The sequence below is a fragment of the Oreochromis aureus genome, linkage group 19, assembly GCF_013358895.1.
Source record: "Oreochromis aureus strain Israel breed Guangdong linkage group 19, ZZ_aureus, whole genome shotgun sequence".
NCBI classification, from domain to species: Eukaryota; Metazoa; Chordata; class Actinopteri; order Cichliformes; family Cichlidae; genus Oreochromis; species Oreochromis aureus.
Window position 1 is genome coordinate 29,286,773 of NC_052960.1, and position 18,579 is coordinate 29,305,351.

Below are 18,579 nucleotides of genomic sequence, written 5' to 3' on the forward strand. Positions count from 1 at the left end.
ATGTTGAATATTGCTAATTTGCATCATACCTAAATTTGTATCTATTTGAGCCACTTATGTTCAATTTAACCTTCTGTTAAGTTCAATTCAATCTTCACTTAATTTAGCATGTTTGACAGCAAAAACACAAATAATTACATTTTTTAATATAAATAAATTGAGGAGTTAAAGTCCTTTCAGCTTCATTCAAATATTCACATCATCTCAAAGTTTCAACTTTTTCCATCAGCATGATCGATTCCAACACACCAACCAAATCATTGATTATTGATGGTAAATGGACTCCCGGAGTACTATACAACATGCTACATTCACCCATTGAAAGTGATAATAAATCTGCAACATGATCACTGTCTCAAACCTTACATTAGGATGCCTGAATGACTGTAAAAGTGGACATGGTAAGTACAAAAACATATTAATGTCTGGCTTAAACTTCTGCAGATTACTTCTCTCCTCTTGAAGCTTCATCAGTGACTTTGTGAAAGAAGAAATGTACTGGTGTATCAGTCAGTTTAGGTTTAGGGTCAGTAGCAAGGGAGAAAAGGGTCAGAAAAAGAAACTGTTAAAGAAAACCTGAACGAGAGCAGGTGACGTTCAGTCTTCTACCTTGGTAACTGTCAAAGTTAACTCTCTTCCTGGTCCAGAAAACTTTCGAGTTTCACTCATCTCAGGGTTAACAAACTCAAGAGTTGTTAACCGAACGTTCTTGCTGCAATAGACCAGATCTCTCATAACTGTAGCACATTAGGAATATATCCTAACTGGACAGCTCATAAACCCAGCACATAGTAGGCCTATGTACCCCCTGGAATCTCTTTACCATTAAAGTGAAGCAGAATAATCTGTTAACGTTCTTATTCGTCCACACTTTTTTGGACATCCAAATTGTTTTTACCATTTTTTTCTCCATAAGCTCTTTCGTAATGATACCTTGTAACATTTCTTTGCCGTTTGAACACTTGAGTTCCAGAGACTTGGACAACAATGCCACCAAAACATTAAAGTGTCAGACGGTGGGCCAGAACCTAAGGCACTGGTTCTTACGGCTTGGGGGTTTTCCCCATTTCATAAAGCACCTTATGATAATTGTGATTTAAAGAAAAAATTGAACTGAATTTTGCACAAAAAAATAAACATTTGAAAGCATTTACATGAACATTGTTGCAATAAAAATGCAAACCTGAATGTGTTAATTGAATGTTAGCTTGTTGTTAACCAGTTTTTTTTAGAGATTTTTTTTTTTTTTAAATACCATATTTACATTTTCAAATGATATAAATCACATCTAAATATTCTCTGCATCCTTTTCCCATCATACATACAGCACTGTTACAGCAGTGCACAACTAATATCATGAAATGCTTAAAGCAAGACCCTCCAAAAAAAGGAAGGTTCAACTCCAACAATTAATAAAATAAAATACAAGTAAAATTTAACCCTAGTTGTAAAAAAAAAAACCCGACATTTTTAATTGCTTATAATTACAGATTTAATCAGACAAGAAATTCTACAAGAAATATCCGTTAATGGCACAAAGGTGTACAGAAAAACACAGCAAGATATGCACAGGTCTTAAATTTAGTCAGATCTGTTAAAGACATGAATGCAGAAGTACTGAGAGCATGAAGGTGAGCAGGGTGTGATCCAGATCATGTGACTGTGCAGCTGATATGTCACAGCTTTAAGTCACTTCCACCACCTGCCTCAGCTCCTCTATTAGTGAAGCCAGCTCTTTCTCCAGGCTCATTATGAGACCTGAGGACAAACAAGGACAGTATTGTACTGTTAGTCAACAAATATGATACACATGTGAGAAGAACTCATAATACACAGTGAGTACAGACACATAACATTTATGGGGGTTTTTTGTTTAAAAAAATAAGTATTATAATTCTTTTTGATTTTCATATATTTTACATACATTGAGCCGTGTGATAACATGTTTTCTATGTGTGTTTTTTAATGTTTAATGGTCACTAAAATTTGTATCCCTGACAGAATTGTTTTTGACTCACCAATAAATACAAAATACACTAAAAAAGGTCTACAACACTTAAAATTCAATTCAATATTAAGTGAGTATAAGAGCAACAACGATAAAGAGTGGGAGGAAAAAATTAACGCAGGACTTTCAAAACTGGTGAATGGCAGGCACAAGTGACAGGACCACAGCAGCCACATCCACAACTTCATGCACCTCATTGTTCAAAAATATATTGAATATATATTGGAGAACACCTGAAATTGTAGGCCCAACAGGCCCGTTCTCTTCACAGAGGATCTTGCAAGCGTAACGTTTGTCACAGCAACTCAAACTCCATCATTCCTGTCACATTTGCTCATTTTCTGTGTTTTATCCTCAGGTACTTTGACACAAAGGCATCTGCTGTGATGCTCACACCTCTGATGAAGTCTCACAAGTGTCAGCTTTGTTTTTATACAAATAGATATAAAAATATGGATGTGTCCTGATAAATGATCAGAATTATAATATTTCTGACTGTCTGAGTCAAAATAGAATAGAATCGACGATCGAAGTGAAGATCCAGTGATTTGGCTAAATTTAACTTGTAATGCTGATTTTATATTAACATTGATTGACAGTGATTTTTTTATGACATCTAAATGGCACTCTGATCGCTGGCTCAAACTTTACCTGTGTTGGCAGTGTTGCCGGCAATGAAGCTGATGACCAGTGGTAGCCGATTGAACTGCACAATCTGTTCAATCCAGAAACATTACATATTATTAAAAAAAGTTAAATGAACAAAGGATTACAAGATATACTTATAAAAATGTACGATCAGTGCTAACAGTGTTCTGAGTTGGTCGATCAATACCACCCCTGACCTGAGAACAAACTGACATAATGAGATTAAACTTGGATAGAGCTTGAAATTCATATCTAAAAATCGTATCCCCTCTACCCTTCTGATATACAGAAGAGCTGAAGACCATCATCAAAACAACCTGAGCCTCCATCCCACAGCACACTGATGCAGTACTTTCTGTGTAGCAAATATAGAATATATGAAATTTTACCTTTTTTTTTCAAAAACAAAACAGCACTTTCACAATATTATATTTTTTGAGCTAGACTAGGATATGACAAATATACCAAACTACTGATTGTTGGAAAGAAGGGGTCTGACCTGGTAGGCATTATAATAGCAGATGATGCTCTTGTTCTTAGAAAGGCCCAGTTTGCTGCCCTGATCAGTGGCCAGAGCAAACGTAGACAGGAAGCCAGGTCTCAAAGCATGAACTGGGGCATTGTCATTGGCAACTGCAAGGATACAGCAACGATGTCAGGGATAAAACATTCTCCACACAAGGAATAAATACTACAGCTGTCTGCTCACATTTGTTTCAAATACTGCCCAAACCTGCTTGATTCAGTATATTTATGATACAACTTATATGCTGGTTACATTTTTCTCTAAATTAATATATAACATTTCTTGGAAATTCAAATTTGAAAAGATATGAAACATTAATATATTTAGTAAAATAAAAAAAGCCCTTTTTTTTTTTGGTAAAGAAAAAACACTTATGCCAAACAAAGTAGCCAAGTCTGCTCTCTGCTCTGATGTGTAATAGTATGTGAGTCAGACTAACTGCAAGTTGATCTGAAACTGACAGCTCGTGGACTTCTGTCCTGGCTGACTTCCACCTTCAGGAGCAGCTACTCCTATCAGTGTCAACATGGACACTGGTTTTAGGCTCTATTCAAAAACACTGTAAGTCTACTACCAAATTTCTCTTCTGTTACTTTTGCTCTCATGGATTTTACAGTTTTCCACATGGCAGCAGTGAGACCAGCAATAACCAGCCATTCAGAATGTTTCTTACCTTTAATAACCGGGACACCATCCCTATCAGTGACCACAATAGCATGAAGACCTTCGATGCTGAAGGAGACAAACAACAAAACTTCCTGATTAAACACTGAACATCCTGATAGTGTCGACTGCAACACTGAAGATTTTGTTACTTTAATGATACACACCTTTGCAGCTGTTTGTAAAGATATCGTTTCAAATCCTGCAAATAATTTTACATTAAAAAAAAGTTAGACAGTTGGTCAGAGCTAACAAACCATACTTCATCATCCAGTAGAGGGAGCAGGTTTGCTGTCCGCTCCACTCCAGGGACGCCCCAGCTGGCTACAGTGAGCTCTGTTGTCAGATGGAGGCAGCGTACGACAAGTATGTGTTACAACTAGTCTGTGTGACAGCGCTATTATAGTCGACACATCGCTGGTGTCGCGCTGCGATTTTGACGTCATATCATGTGTCGTGTGACACAATTTTTGCGGGGCGTCAGCTGGTTATAACCTTTCGATAACTTGGCACTTTGCGCTGAGACCACTGTAGCTGGGTTAGAGATCCAGCTGTATACGATCACGCAGGTTTTTCCCATCATTTTAAGGGTATTCCAGCACAGGAGCTCAGAGACGCACAGATATACAGAAGGTGATTGAAAACTTGAGTGAGCAAAGCAAGCATTACAGCGCGTACGCTGCAGCCTGGTCACTTATGTGGACTTGGTGAAACCAAGTATTCCAGAATTCTGTTTGTCCAAAACTTATAATCAGCAATGGCGGACGAGAGTTGCTAGAAGTGTACGTAAAGTTTGAGATATTACCATTTCTGTGGAACAAAATAAACTCTTACATTATTTTCAGGCAAGGATGTAGATGCGTAAACTTCATATATCGCTTGATTTATCAAGACATCATCTATTTGCAAAAGTGCTCTGACATTTTTGCAAATGTCATTTTTGCTCTGACATTTTGATCTGTCATTTCATTTTTGTCCTCACCAGCTGTAGTCACTACAGCTGGTGAGGACGCACATCATTTTCAAAACTTATTGCAGTGTTTTATTTGTTCCTGAGCAAATCGGTTTGGCTGAGAATATAAGTTAAGCTTCATAACTGGTTCGTTTTATTTTAAAGTCTTACTTGGAGAGCTGTCAGCATACTGAGCTGAATATTTCACCAGTCTTTATCCCTGGATGTGAAAATGTCCGTTTTTATTTTAACAGCTGACTCTGAATTACATCTAACATTATAAATATTTTAATCCCACCAGGAGCAGAAACAGCATGTTGATTAGGGCTGGGCCATATTATACCGTTCACAGTAATACCGGTACAATGTTAGGCAACGATAAGAAAATGAAATATCGCGATAGAGTATGGGTAAAACGCGCATGTGCAGTGCCTTTGTTTTCATACGCACATGGCCGAAAAAGCACGGCAGCAACGGAGAATGAGAATGGGGAAAGCAGATTGTTGAGTGAAACGTATGAACCAGAATTGGTTTGTAAAAATGGCGCAACTTCAGTGATGTGGAACTGGTTTGGTGTTGGTCCGTCAGATACACAACAAAGCACATTTTTTTTTGCAGAACATGCAAGCTGGCCGTCATTATTGCCGTATTTGTCGGACTAAGGTGCTCATAAATTGTGGGCGTAATCTGGGTCCTAAACTCCGTCACCTTCAGGTCCTAAAGTCAAATGAACACTGCAGCATCACTGAGAGTTAAAAACTGTCTAAATTCTTTCATCTTTAATAAAACGATCAGCATTGCTGCTTTACCAGGTGTAATTATGAAGTTATGATCCAGGCATCCATGAAAACAGAATTTATTACATTTAATGGAGTTAGAAGTTAGCAGGAAGTTTTTTTTTTGTTGTTTTTTTTTTTCCTTTTTTTTTTTTCTTTTTCTTTCCCCCTGTCCCGTTTGGATCTTTAGCCATCAGAATTGTTGTCTTAAGGCCAAGAGAGATGCCAAGCGGATTTACTTTACCAACTGGATCATCATGGCCTTGCCATATTGGTTCATTTGATTGACCTTTATTATAATTATGTATTTATTTTATTTTCAGTTGTTACAGTCGGGACAGACATGACTGGGAGATAGGACAGGGAGAAAGAATGAAAGAAAGAGAGGGAGAGAAAGAAAAATTGAGGGGAGAAGAGATGGCGAGAAAGGAGAGAAGAAAGAAAGAAAACAAACAAAACACCTGGATCACCTGTATGGAGAGAAAAAACAGAAGAGACAACAAACAAACAAACAAACAAAAAAAACAAAAACAAAAACAGCTACATAATAAATACAGCACCATCACAATAAACTAGCTAGCAGTAGATAACAGTAGATACTAAATATTAAATGTTGTTGTGCAGCATGCAAGATAGATAGCGCACAATGTGCTTTGAGGTAGCAGCCAAGAAAGGTGTAGTTTGTGTCTGTGAACACCCGTGTATACACCTGTGTGGATAATCATGCTTGTATTCCAAAGGTTTCTCCATGTAACGATCTGCTAGGGAGTGTGGGGAGCCATAGCCCCGTCCCCCAGGGCATGAAGCAGTTATGGAGGAGATCCAGGCCCCAGACATCCAGAGGCCCCAGAGTATGAGGATCCAAGGAGGACCACCAAAGGGGGGGAACCGTGCCACCCTCCTGGGAAGAGCTGAGTAGACCCCCAAACGAGATGTCACCCAGCAGCCACAGAGCAGAGGCCGGAGGGGGTTGCAGTGGCGTGCCCGCGGGCTCTGCCGGCAGCCGGCTGCGCCTGAGAGGACCGAGCTTCAGGCCCAGAGGCCAGAGGCCTGAGGGCACCCCACCCCCCGGAAGGGGCCCAGCCGGGCCACAGGTGCCAGGCCCCGCCAATCGGCCACCACCAGGAGTGAGCCGGTACATACATGAGTGCCCAGCCCCAGTTGACAAGAACCACCAGCACACCAACGTCTGAGGGCATCAGCCACCGGCAGGGAGTGTGGTGAGGGGAGATAGGCCTCCGTACTTTGGAGGGCCTGAGATGTTCCCAGAGAGGTAGAGTCTAAGGCCCAACCTGACATATAGACACAGACAAACAGACGCACACAGACTCAAACGTGCATTCCCACCCCCATATACACAACCAAATACTTGGCACTTACCCAACATGTAGACAGACACAAATAGACACTGCCCAGACAATCACACTCCCCAAACATACTCTGTATCCCAGGTCCAGGTACCCCCGCCCCCGGAGGGGCAAGCCGCACCTAGACCCAGGAGGTGTAACCCTTCTCTCTGGGGTGGAGGCAAGCGGACCGCCCCCCCATCTGCAGTAGCAGGGAGGCCCCGCATCCCAGACCCCAATCTGACGGCCAGCACCTCCTCCCAGCCCCCCAGCCCTGACGGCTAACAGAACCGGGGTGAGTGAAGACCCCAAACCTTAGTTAGCAGGAAGTTAACGGAAGTTAGCTCGCTAGTTTCGCTAGTTACCTAAGCATGATATAGCATGTTCTGACTGAGAGATTTCTGGAAAAATTCAAACGTACAGCTCTGCTATCACTTCCAACGTAAATGAAGACAGAAAACTAAACAGCAGTGACGTTTGTAGGGTTACTGAAGTTGGACTAGCTGGTATATAATGATGTGCTATGTGATCGCTAGCGAAACAGCTATGTTAGCATAACATAAACAGTGAAGCTGGAAGATGAACGCTAACACTTTTCCACTCGATAAAAGTTAACGTGAGGGTTCCTGATGGTTATGGACAAATGCAATCGCATGGCAGGATGCTGTAAACGGACCAAACTTCAGTCAGGAGAACAACTGAGATAATCCATCCACAATATGAGGTTAGTCATTAATATACTGCAACAATATGGGAATAGAGCAGCTGTGATAGAACACAGCATTAATGATCAATGGTACAGAAGTGGAGGAAGCAAGAAGAATGAGTTGAATAAAGTTGGACTTATCTGACTGATTTGTTTCGCTTAATGTGCCTTATAATCCCGTGCACGTTATGGTCCGAAAAATACATATTTGACTTTTTTATTTGGCACACTGCAGTTTAATGTTGCAAAGCACCTCTTTTTAACTTCAGTGGATATTATACATGGTTATGCTGAGGATATGTCAGCCCATTTCTACTGGAAATGCCTTTTGGTTAAACTTTCAGCAAGGAATTTGCATTTGCACTGTTAAATTTTTATATAGCTTTAATGCACATAAAAAACAGCTGCTTGTTTAAGTGAAAATAAATGGATGGGGGGTTTTTTTGCGCTAGTAAAGTTGTGGAGTTATAATTTCTGCGAGACAAAATACATCGTCAGTTATATCGTTATCGCAAATTTTCAATTTTCAAATGTATATCGTGATATATATTTTTGGCCATATCGCCCTGCTCTAATATTGATACATGAAGATCCTGAAGACTGCTCCAGAGATGATCAAATTATGTTTTTTTATTTTTTTTTCAATTCTCTTCCAATCACTAGCTGTCTATTTTAAGATTTGAGTGTTGACTAAAATAAGAATAAAAGCATTCTGACATCGGACACGTTTGTTTTTGTTCAATAAGCAGCGTGAGCTGTGCATACGTGTATAATATTTTGAAATAAAGTTTGCGTTTCACTCAAGTAGGTGCTTAACTGTATGAAGCTTTTCAGACACTATGAAACAGATCATATCTAAAAGTAAGGTTTGCCAAAGTGCTTAAAATAGTTTTTTAAATTGTATTTTTTCAGAGAAAAAAATATATGAACTGCATCATGTGTAATTTCCATTGCAAATATTAACCACAGTTAAAAATTAAGGGGGTAGCAGTAAAAACGCTGGAACTGAGCTGTGATGTCATCAAATACACTGCCGTTACAACTGTAAAATGAGCGAAATCCAAACTTCCATGTGAACTTGAGAAGTACGGACTTGCATACTTGAGTATTGCGAAACTGCCGTGTATTCATACCACTGACTGTAGAAAACATGGACGACGCGACTCCGCCTCCTACCATTGTGCAAAAATGAAGCCAAAATATCCCGCTTGTGGAGGCTGCCATCTTGCAAATTTGGAGCCAGAGTCTGCGCAGTAGTGACTTGAGGTGGAGCGACTGTGTAACGCTCCCGCCCACACACCCGCTGGACATGACCACAAACACGCCCCCCTACACTTTTTACGTAGCCCGGCTGCTCGAGTTTTTTTGCTGGTTTACCGCGACTGACGACTCGTTTAATTAAGGTAAATACAACCATGTCACTGTTATAAAAAAGACACACAGCTTATTATCTTATAGTTCTAAAATCACTTTGTTGTTAATTCGTTGGCTAGATTAGCCGCTAGCATACGCGCTGTGTTGGAGGCTTGTTGCTAGCTAGTTAGCGATGCTACACACCTGCTACTCTAATAGTCTGTGTTATTGAAGGATTCAGCACTTCTTAGGTTTGTTTTTATACATTTTTAGACAGTGATGAGATCATCTGCACACTCTACAGAAGCCCAGAGTTACTGTTAATATCAAAAATATAATGCTGTCCTTTGAGATTTTAACATAAGACTGTGAGTGTAATGGATCTAAAACTGTTTAAATCTTCAGAGCCCTCTACAGCCTGGTAACACGGAGACTTTAAAAACATCAGCAGAACGTTTCAGTAGTGTAGTCTAATTTGTTCTTTTCATTTAATAATAGAGTCCATATAATATCCACAGCTACATTCACCCTGGAGAGAAACTAGTGAGGGAGACCATCAGGACCAAGCTGGGTTTCCTGGGTCCAGAGGTTTGGAGAAACTTCTTCCTTTTCTTTCATCACAGCTGTCCTGTGCCAGATGTTCTGTTGACCGACTGAGAGAGACTTCATTTAAGAAACACCAGGAAGACTGAAGCTCATCGCATTGATCAAGCAGGATTCATGATCTTCACCAGCAGCTCCCCCACAGGGAAATCTTCAGCACTCCTCCGTAGGCCCGATCCAGGAGATGGATAAACCCAGCATTTCATGAATACTGTGATGGAGACCTTTGGTTTGTGTAATGTTATAAATACTCGGATACTCCCCAGAGGCTCCAGACTTTTACATAAAGATATTATATTCAGTCCTGTAGAAAGTTATATATTTAAAAATATATGATCCTCTCTAGTTACTCTGCTATGAATAACTCTGAATCACTTTATGGTAAATAACACATTATCTGCAAAAAACTGTGAAAGAATTCCAGATGACAAGTTTGTAGTTCAACATACAAGTGACGACCTTTGACCTTCATCAGGTTTTATTTAATTGTGCCAGAGAAAATCTCATATGCTCTTCATGCAGCTGAGTACATCAAGTGTTTAAAACAGAAGCTGTGCAGGTCTGAGATCAGCAGCTTTGTGAAACACCAAACTGAGGTCCTGTTAATGCTGCTATATAGTGACACAGTTACATGAGTGATTAATCCTTTTGTTTTTTGTCTTTAACTTTATCAATAAAGCTGCAGCTTTCACTACAGCACGTGTGGTACTTTAACCTTTGTACTGTTTTCATCAGTTCATTTTGCAGTTAACATGTTGGATGATCTGTCTGCTGTCACTGGGTGGTGCTGAGGTCTGAATCTGAGGGCAGCTCCTGTAATCACAAAGAGAACAGAACCATCAAACTCAAATATAAATTTTATCCCTCAAAATTGAAATAAAGCTGATTCTTCTGTCCTCACACACTCAGGATCTGAAGTTCTTCTCTTACATTTTTTCAGTATTACAGTACACTACAGTACTTTAATCCATAGTTCCTGATTAATGAGGAGTTACTGAAGTACAAGTTTTTAAAAAAGATGTTACTGTCTTTACAGATGTGGCAAGAGCCTGAAAACATGCTGTTGTTTGCATATATTTGATATTCAGTTCTGCACAGGAGCTGCAGCAGGGTGCAGCCTGTTGCTTCTACAGTATAATACTTGTAATAAAAGTACAGTAACAGTAATTAGTGACTGATTAGCCCGGAACGTTTCTCTTGATTTCTTTAGTAAGTTCATTCACCTGCACAGATTAGCTAAACGAACCCTGACAGCCGAGTGCTCATTTTAGCTAGCTAGGTCTCAGGACCTAGCTAAGGACAGTAGTTACGGATTAGCTTACAAACACGATTAACTTACCGAAAAAGTGCAGCGGGGCCTCGGGTCCTTCTGTCAGGTAGTCCAGTTTACTGAAGAACACCTCAGGCTGTCAGGTTAAAACAGTCGGTCGTGTTTTCGTAGCGTAAACGCTGGCCCGCCTCTCAGAGTCTACGCTCCATCTGCTATTCCCGAACAGAGATACGCAAGTTTCTCCGTGACTGCAGCTGCCAGTCAAAGCTGTTATGATGACGTTTCACCCCAATTTAACATCGCCGCGGTAGGAATTAGAATCAAACTTATGGGAAAGGAGACCCCTTGGACATCAATGAGCATGATGAGAACTATTGATAACAAAAGAAAGAATCTTTGGAAAAAAATTATCTAAGGAGAATAAATTTATTTTAGTCTGACCCCAGTCCCATCCGCTAACATGGAAGAGGCGGGGTTTATGACCTATACTGCAGCCAGACACCAGGGGGCGATAGAGACGTTTTGGCTTCATTTTTGGGGAGCTGTGGCGTCGTCCATGTTTTCTACAGTCAATTGCCGTTTTTCAATTCTCAAGTACGCGAGTACGTACTCGTGTTCTCGGCGAGTACGTACTGGCCGAGAACGCACGGGAGTACGGACTCGCGATTTGTACAATTAGAACACCAGCGTACTTGATGATGTCACATGTCCGGAGTTTTTACTGCCGTCCCCTCTTAATTTAACTGTGAGTAACATGTTATGAGGCTTAACTTTAATCACAGCCAAACCGGTTTACTCAGGAACAAATAAAACACTCAAATAAACCAAACATTAACATTTAGAAGTGATCTAAGTGACTTATATATAATTTTAACCTCAGTAGTGAAATCTCTATTAATAAAAATAGTGTACATGTACATACGTGTACAGACCTTAATAAAAACAAGCAGGTGAGATGTTAGAACCCTTTTATTTTTATTTAAGTGGACACTCAATACGATAGACAGCTGCTGGGGTTTCTGTAACCTGAGTAGCGAAAAGACCGTTGGGGGGGGGGGGGTTTGAAAACGATGTGCCAGGAGTCCGCTGTTCTCGCCGGCTGTAATAATCCTCGACCTCGCTGTCTGCTATGGAGCTGGCGGGTCACAGACGTCTCCGAAAACGTCGGAGCGCGTTTGGAAATATATGATATCTTGATAAATCGAGCAGATATTTGAAGTTTACACAGCTACATTCTCGCTTGAAAATAACTTAAAAGTTTATTTTGTGACCCAGAAAGGGTAATATTTAAAAGTTTTTAGCCCCGCTCGTCCGCCTTTGCCGCGTTTGAGTTTTGGACGAAATGCATTCTGGGATATTTAGCTGTACCAAGTCCACACAAGTCACCACCGATGCATGCTCGATAAAGCGGGCGGAGCGAGAACACATCCGGGACTTTTTCGCGTTCTCGGCTTGATGCGTACTTCGAATTGAAGAGTACTTGGTCTCCGACTGATGACGTATCACGAGTACACGAGAACGCAAGTACGCACAAGTATGCATATTGAGAAACGGCTAATGATTCATACCCGCAGTTATGACAGCACTGCAGTATTCTCCTGAACGATAGGGGTCGCCGCTCAGACAATATCGCCACATAAGCGCTGACACAGGAAGAGAAGAGGTCAAAACCGGAAGCCGGAAGAGTTTTTCTTGTGTTTTTTCAAAAAACTCTTCCAACATCTCTCTCTCTGTATATCTGCACGTCTCCGAGTTTCTGTGCTGGAACGTCATAAAAACCGAAACAATCGTACACTTGTGCTTTCCACCCAGCTCCGGAGGCAGCGCAACAAACCGTGCACGACCACAGACACGTGATGTGACGTCACAATCGGCTCGCGCACAGACGACGCGGCTGCACTGTCCAAAATACACTCTGCACTGGTCGCCTCGACATCTTGATAAGGGCGCATTATTCTCCGACACCTCCAAAATTAAAGAGATCATAATAAAATAAAAATAAACAGTAAGTAAGTGCTTACTTTTGAGAGCACTTTTAATCTCGAACAGTACTTCACGTGTCCCTTTTTTATAGGAAATATCAGCAATACGCTTTTTCCTGCTTCTCCATTTTGGAGACGGGAACTCAAGAAGAATGACAAACATCTCATACTTACATCGGCCATGGCAGCTATCGAGGTATCGCGACCGCTCGACGACTGCAGGGAGATGACTGTAATGATAGTTGTTCACACAGAGGACTGAGTACGTCGTCGGAACTTCACATTCTTTTATGTCAAATAAACCACACAACCACATGAGCTGTTTCCCAGATAATACAGCGATAATATAAATGCGTCAGTTAATATCTCCTTATTAACCTACAAACACATGATAAAAATAACCAGGCAGGCAAATCGGAAATACACATTAAAATCTCAAACGAAATGACAAACCTTTGAACGACTTTAAAACAAAAACATAACCCTCGGTATCTGGAAAGGGAGATTAAAAAAACATAATCACGTGATTACTTCTTCTTCTTGATTTTAGTGGCTGGCAAACTACAAAGTGTCGCATTAGCGCCACCCACTGGTATAGACCTGAAAGGTGCTCAAAAATCACTTTCTTCTCTTTTTGTAGTACATTGATCACCTTTCACTTTACTGAGCTTGGATCGGTTGCCTATTCTCTATTGGTGTTTTTCGTATTTGATGTAAACTGCACAGAGAAAAACACCAACAGATGAATATATGAATATGTATTCATTATATGAATATGTCTTCCCTCCATCATTCCTTTCTTTTCTTTCCCTAGTTGCTTTTCTACGTTTCCCCAGTTTTGGTCTTATTATGCTCTTTATTTTATCCAGCTGCCGTTGGTAATTAGATCAACTGAAATTCTTTCTTTGGCTTCTTTTACAGCCAAATCTAAATGTTCTTTTCCTTTTATCCCATAATTTGCTGATAAGGGTGGTACATTGTTTCTGTGCTTTGCACTGTCACCTGAGAGCAAAAGATTTTCTGGCTTAAACCCTGGCAGGTTCTCCCTGTGCTTGCAAGGGTTTTCTCCAGCTCCTATGAGACATCCATGTAACATTAAGTGGTCATACTAAACTGGCCAAATGTGAACTAGATCATCTTAAACAGTGTATCTTGATTGTGGCCCTGTAAATTTACCCAGTTCCCAGTGATAATAGTTCTCTTTTGATTTCTAGTGGCATTTCCTTCATCTGTATCTCTAATACTGTTGCTGGGGTTGATTTAAACACAGTGTGCAACGTCTTAGAGGCTCTTATTGAATACAGTTTAACTTGTACAACTGTTGCTGAACCATACCCGAGATCACAGGTATCAAACTCCAGTCCTCAAGGGCCAGTGTCCTGAAACTTTTCCATGTGTCCCTGCTGCAACACACCTGAATAATATAAGTAGGTCATTAGGAAGACTCTGCAGTCAGCCATTTGATTCATGTTACAGCAGCTCATAAGTGAATGAACATGGTGCAATAAACGTACTTTTAGACTTTACTTCACTTTAATTTACTTCAGTAGGATTAGGGGTTGCCACCTCAGCATGCAGTGGAGTTCTATAGAGTCTTGCAAATGACCTACTAATTTTATTCACATGGAAAAGTTTCAGGACACTGGCCCTTGAGGACTGGAGTTTGACATCCCTGATCAAATACTGATCTGATTGACCCGGTGTATACAAATTTCTATCTATGCCCATTCGCTTCCAACTAAACACCTCGTTACATTTGATACTTTTTTGCATTCTTCTTGCACACATTGCTCCGTTGTCTGCAAAACATGAAATCCTCCAACCCAGGTAGATGAACTGCAGGTGAGTAATCATCCCAGAGAGGGACCTTCCACAAGTATAATTATTTGTTTCTTAGATGGGAGAATATAGGGTGGTACCCTGGTAAGTACAGATAAGTAAACAATGAATAGTTAAACTTGTCCTGTGAGCAAACACTGTGTAAAGGAAAAACTCCCTTTTAACAATAAGAAACCTCAGGCTCAGGGAGGAGCAGCCATTCTCTACAACCAGTAAAGGGAAAAAGGGAAAGAAGAGAGTAAAGAGAGACAGAATCAAAGGCAAACCATGTAAGAGAGAAATAATCGCTAATGATTAAATGCACCAGTGGTGTATAAACACAAAGAGATTGAAAAGAGATGAATAAAAAAGAAATGCTCAGTGCATCACGGGAAGCTCCCCAGTCTTTTGCAGCATAACTAAGGGGTGGTACAGGGTCACCTGATCCAGCTGATACACTTTATCAAAAATGGGAACCTTAAGCCTAATTTTATAAGTAGAGAGAGCATCTGCCTCCCTAATTGAAGCTGGGACCTAAAAGTAGCGCCTCAAAGCTAAAGGCTATGTTTTCCATTCAACTTTTGAAAAATCTAAGAATCATAAGGAACCCTGCAGTCTGAAAGCAAAGTTAGGATAATGAGGTATGAGGTCTTTAAGACACAGTGGGGCATAATTATTCAAGATTTTGAATTCTCTCTGCTGCAGCCAAAGGCTTCTCAAGCACCTTTCAGAGTGACCTGATGGAACTCTCTAACTGTGTGAAGCTGTGATTAAAACCACTTTGTTGCAGTTACTTTAATACCAACAGTTTGTATCTCTGCAGTAAAATACTGTGCTCAATAGTAATGAATGTTGCACTGAGCATCTAGCAGATGCTGAGTCTAGCAGAACAGGCACAGGGATGAGTTAACTGTCAGAGGCCATAAGAAGACAATTCACTAGTGCTGTTTCTGTGCTATCATGCACTCCACATCCTGACTGAAACCCTTGAAACTGTTCCTATGCAAATGATCAGTGAACTGCTTGACTGCTACTCTTTCAAGAATTAAAAAAATAAATAAAACAGGTGCGTCAGCCTACAGTTTTGGGAACAGGTAAGGCATCACCCTTTTACCTGTTCCCATAAAGAAACTGAGACTGCCTCTCTCCTTCTAGTATTCTCTCTGCACAATAAAGGGAGGGTCTGTATGTAAAAGCAGTTCTCTGACCAGACTGCTTCATGTGTATGGCGTGGCAGTGCGATTTTCCACTGTCTTTAATGAAAAATGGTACTTTTGTCACGGTACTGTGTCTGTGACCCAGTGTTTTGCGTGTTTTAGTTTTCTTCTTTGGTTAGTGTTATTTTCTCAGTGTTTCCTGGTTTATTTTGAAAGAGTCTTGTGTGTCTTTGTCATTGTGTTTCACTTCCCCTGTCTAGTCAGCTGTTTCCCTGTGTGTTTTCACTTCCTCTGATCACCTCCTGTGTGTATTTAAGTCCTCGGTCTTCCTTTGTTCATTGTCAGGTCGTCTGTTTCCCTCCACGTCTCGTCACAGTATTCACAGTCGTCATAGTTGATTCATAGTTCTACAGTCTTGTCACAGTTTTCATAGTTTTTTAGTTTTTCCCAGTTTAGGTTTCAGTTTAGCTGTCGCTCCTTGTTTTGCCTTTGCTCAAATTTTATGTTCATGTCTACCAGCCAAAATAAACGACTCGCTTTTGTTTATGATGGGGAGCTGAGCACCCCTAAAACTCTGAACCTAAATTTGCCCCTCCCCACTCTTACATGATCTAAATTACATTTTCATCTAGGTCAGCGAAAAGAGGTTAGGAATAGACGATAGGAAGTACCTTTAGAGAGTGATGGGATGCACTGTGCCAAGGCTTCGGAGTGTGTGTCGAAATATCCAGGAAGTATTTTATGAAACGTGAATCGAGGCTTGCTTCCTTAAGAGTGAGTGATGTCACTGACGACGCCTGAAGCCTGGCTGGTTCAGAAAGTGGTGGTGTGATTTTTGCTCATATATGGAAAGCCGTGGATTCCTGTAAAATTTGTGTGTTAGTGTTCGTGCTTGGAATCGAGAACTGGTTCTATGGGCTCAAAATGTGGTCATAAATATTTTGTACTTGTAAATCAGGATTTGTATGTGTAAAAAGAATTTGTGCGTGCGTAAAAAAGATTTGTATGTGTAAAAAAGATTTGTGTGTGTGTAAAAAAGATTTGTATGTGTAAAAAGAATTTGTGCGTGCGTAAAAAAGATTTGTATGTGTAAAAAAAATTTGTGTGTGGACTTAGCCAAAAACCCCCCTGCAAGTTACAAGTACGAATTTTGACCCTATTTTTCTTCCTGTCATCTGATTGGTCAATGTCATGTCAATCACAAATGTAACAATCCAATCAGAGAACAGATGGGTTTGGCTGTCGGATGGGCACTTTTTTGAACTGCAGGTCCTTGAAGGGTAATACAGTTTGAAGCTGGAGGATCTCTATATAAATATCCGATAGCAGCTAGGTCCGCTAACTTTAAGTAGCTGTTGAAAGGATAAAGTTGTGGTATGTCAGTGGTTAGAAATACCATTATTACTTTAGGATTAGTTTAACACAAAGTCAGGGCTGACCCGGGACCATTGCTGTGAGTCACAGTGCGCAGCATAAAGGTCTTTTCACATCGGACGCAGGATGTGCTGCTAATGCTAACTGCTAACTAAAAGCAAAGGATCCAGAATTTGTTGCGCTGGCTGCTGAGCTCTGTGGGTTTTTGCAGCAGCTCTACCTGTACTAGATGCACCTGCTCCTTGTCGTTTCTATCTCTGACTTTATGTCCTCTACAACAGTTTCTGGTTTTTTTGCTAGTTCTTCAAATGTTCAATAAAAACATGTATACGAAGAAAGCTTTGTAATGAAGACTGTCATTTCCAAAACACTGCCCCGCCCCCACGGTCCGCAGCGCTGTTGAAAAGGCTGTGGAAGTCCCTGTATAAAGCACGTAGACCTGTGACACAAAAATCACCAAACTCGGACGACCACAGACTGTTTTCCTTCGTGGTGATGAAGGAAAACGCTGGGTTGGCATGTAAAAGGGCATTTATTCCCTTCAAGGACCTGCAGTTCAAAAAAAGTGCCCATCTGACAGCCAAACCCACCTGTTCTCTGATTGGATTGTTACATTTGTGATTGACATGACATTGACCAATCAGATGACAGGAAGAAAAATCGGGTCAAAATTCGTACTTGTAACTTGCAGGGGGGTTTTTGGCTAAGTCCACACACAAATCTTTTTTACACATACAAATCTTTTTTACGCACGCACAAATTCTTTTTACACATACAAATCTTTTTTACGCACGCACAAAATCTTTTTACACATACAAATCTTTTTTACGCACACACAAATCTTTTTTACACATACAAATCTTTTTTACGCACGCACAAATTCTTTCTACACATACAAATCCTGATTTACAAGTACAAAACTGATTTACAAGTACAAAATATTTATGACCACATTTTGAGCCCATACGGTTCTTGTACAGAACCAGTTCCTGGTAGAACAATTCCTTGGACTTGTTAGTCTGCCAGTCTATCAATGCCGCTGATCGACTCTTGCATTCTCACTACGATCATATGGACATTACTTTTATTTTTATTGTAAAAAAGGATGAGATCGTGATGGTAAAGTGGAGATTGATCCAGGACAGAAACTGTTATTATTATTATACTGTTAAAACAACTTCGGCTCTTCGCAAGCACCTGTGCAGATAGCATGCTAATGCTAAGCTAGCCAAGAACCCAGACTGATGTTAAAGCTGAGTGGATGCTGACCCGTGAAAAAGTCAGCCGCTGCTGAACTTCAACAGATAACAAAGGGATGAGCAGTCAAGGTGCAGCCTCCATTTCTATCTGCTCATGTTTCTACGGTAGAAGCACCATGACAATCACTTTAAAGTGTC

General features: G+C 40.5%; 1 protein-coding gene across 2 annotated transcripts; it reads right to left on the reverse strand.

Annotated features, from left to right (window-relative positions):
• Nucleotides 1-1,445: 1,445 nt before the first annotated feature.
• On the reverse strand, nucleotides 1,446-16,558 carry lamtor3 (late endosomal/lysosomal adaptor, MAPK and MTOR activator 3). Of its 2 annotated transcripts, none has more exons than XM_031759283.2 (7): nucleotides 16,480-16,558; nucleotides 13,008-13,063; nucleotides 4,013-4,047; nucleotides 3,856-3,914; nucleotides 3,156-3,289; nucleotides 2,660-2,723; nucleotides 1,446-1,758 (listed from the first exon to the last, which is right to left on the reverse strand). In XM_031759283.2, the coding sequence occupies exons 2-7, from the start codon at nucleotides 13,014-13,016 to the stop codon at nucleotides 1,685-1,687; spliced, it is 375 nt and encodes a 124-aa protein (XP_031615143.1). In that variant the 5' UTR covers nucleotides 13,017-13,063; nucleotides 16,480-16,558; the 3' UTR covers nucleotides 1,446-1,684. The 2 variants fall into 2 exon arrangements, with proteins under 2 accessions (XP_031615143.1, XP_031615142.1); XM_031759282.2 differs by lacking the exon at nucleotides 16,480-16,558 and adding an exon at nucleotides 13,287-13,395 and having other exon boundaries at nucleotides 1,468-1,758.
• Nucleotides 16,559-18,579: the final 2,021 nt, after the last annotated feature.

Bases quoted from the DNA above. Each gene is read 5' to 3' on its own strand.
- lamtor3 (XM_031759283.2), bottom strand. The intron at 3,915-4,012 runs GTGTGTATCATT...TGTCTCCTTCAG, and splicing joins CTTTACAAACAGCTGCAAAG to CATCGAAGGTCTTCATGCTA. The intron at 1,759-2,659 runs GTAAAGTTTGAG...GTTTGTCCTCAG, and splicing joins CGGCAACACTGCCAACACAG to GTCTCATAATGAGCCTGGAG.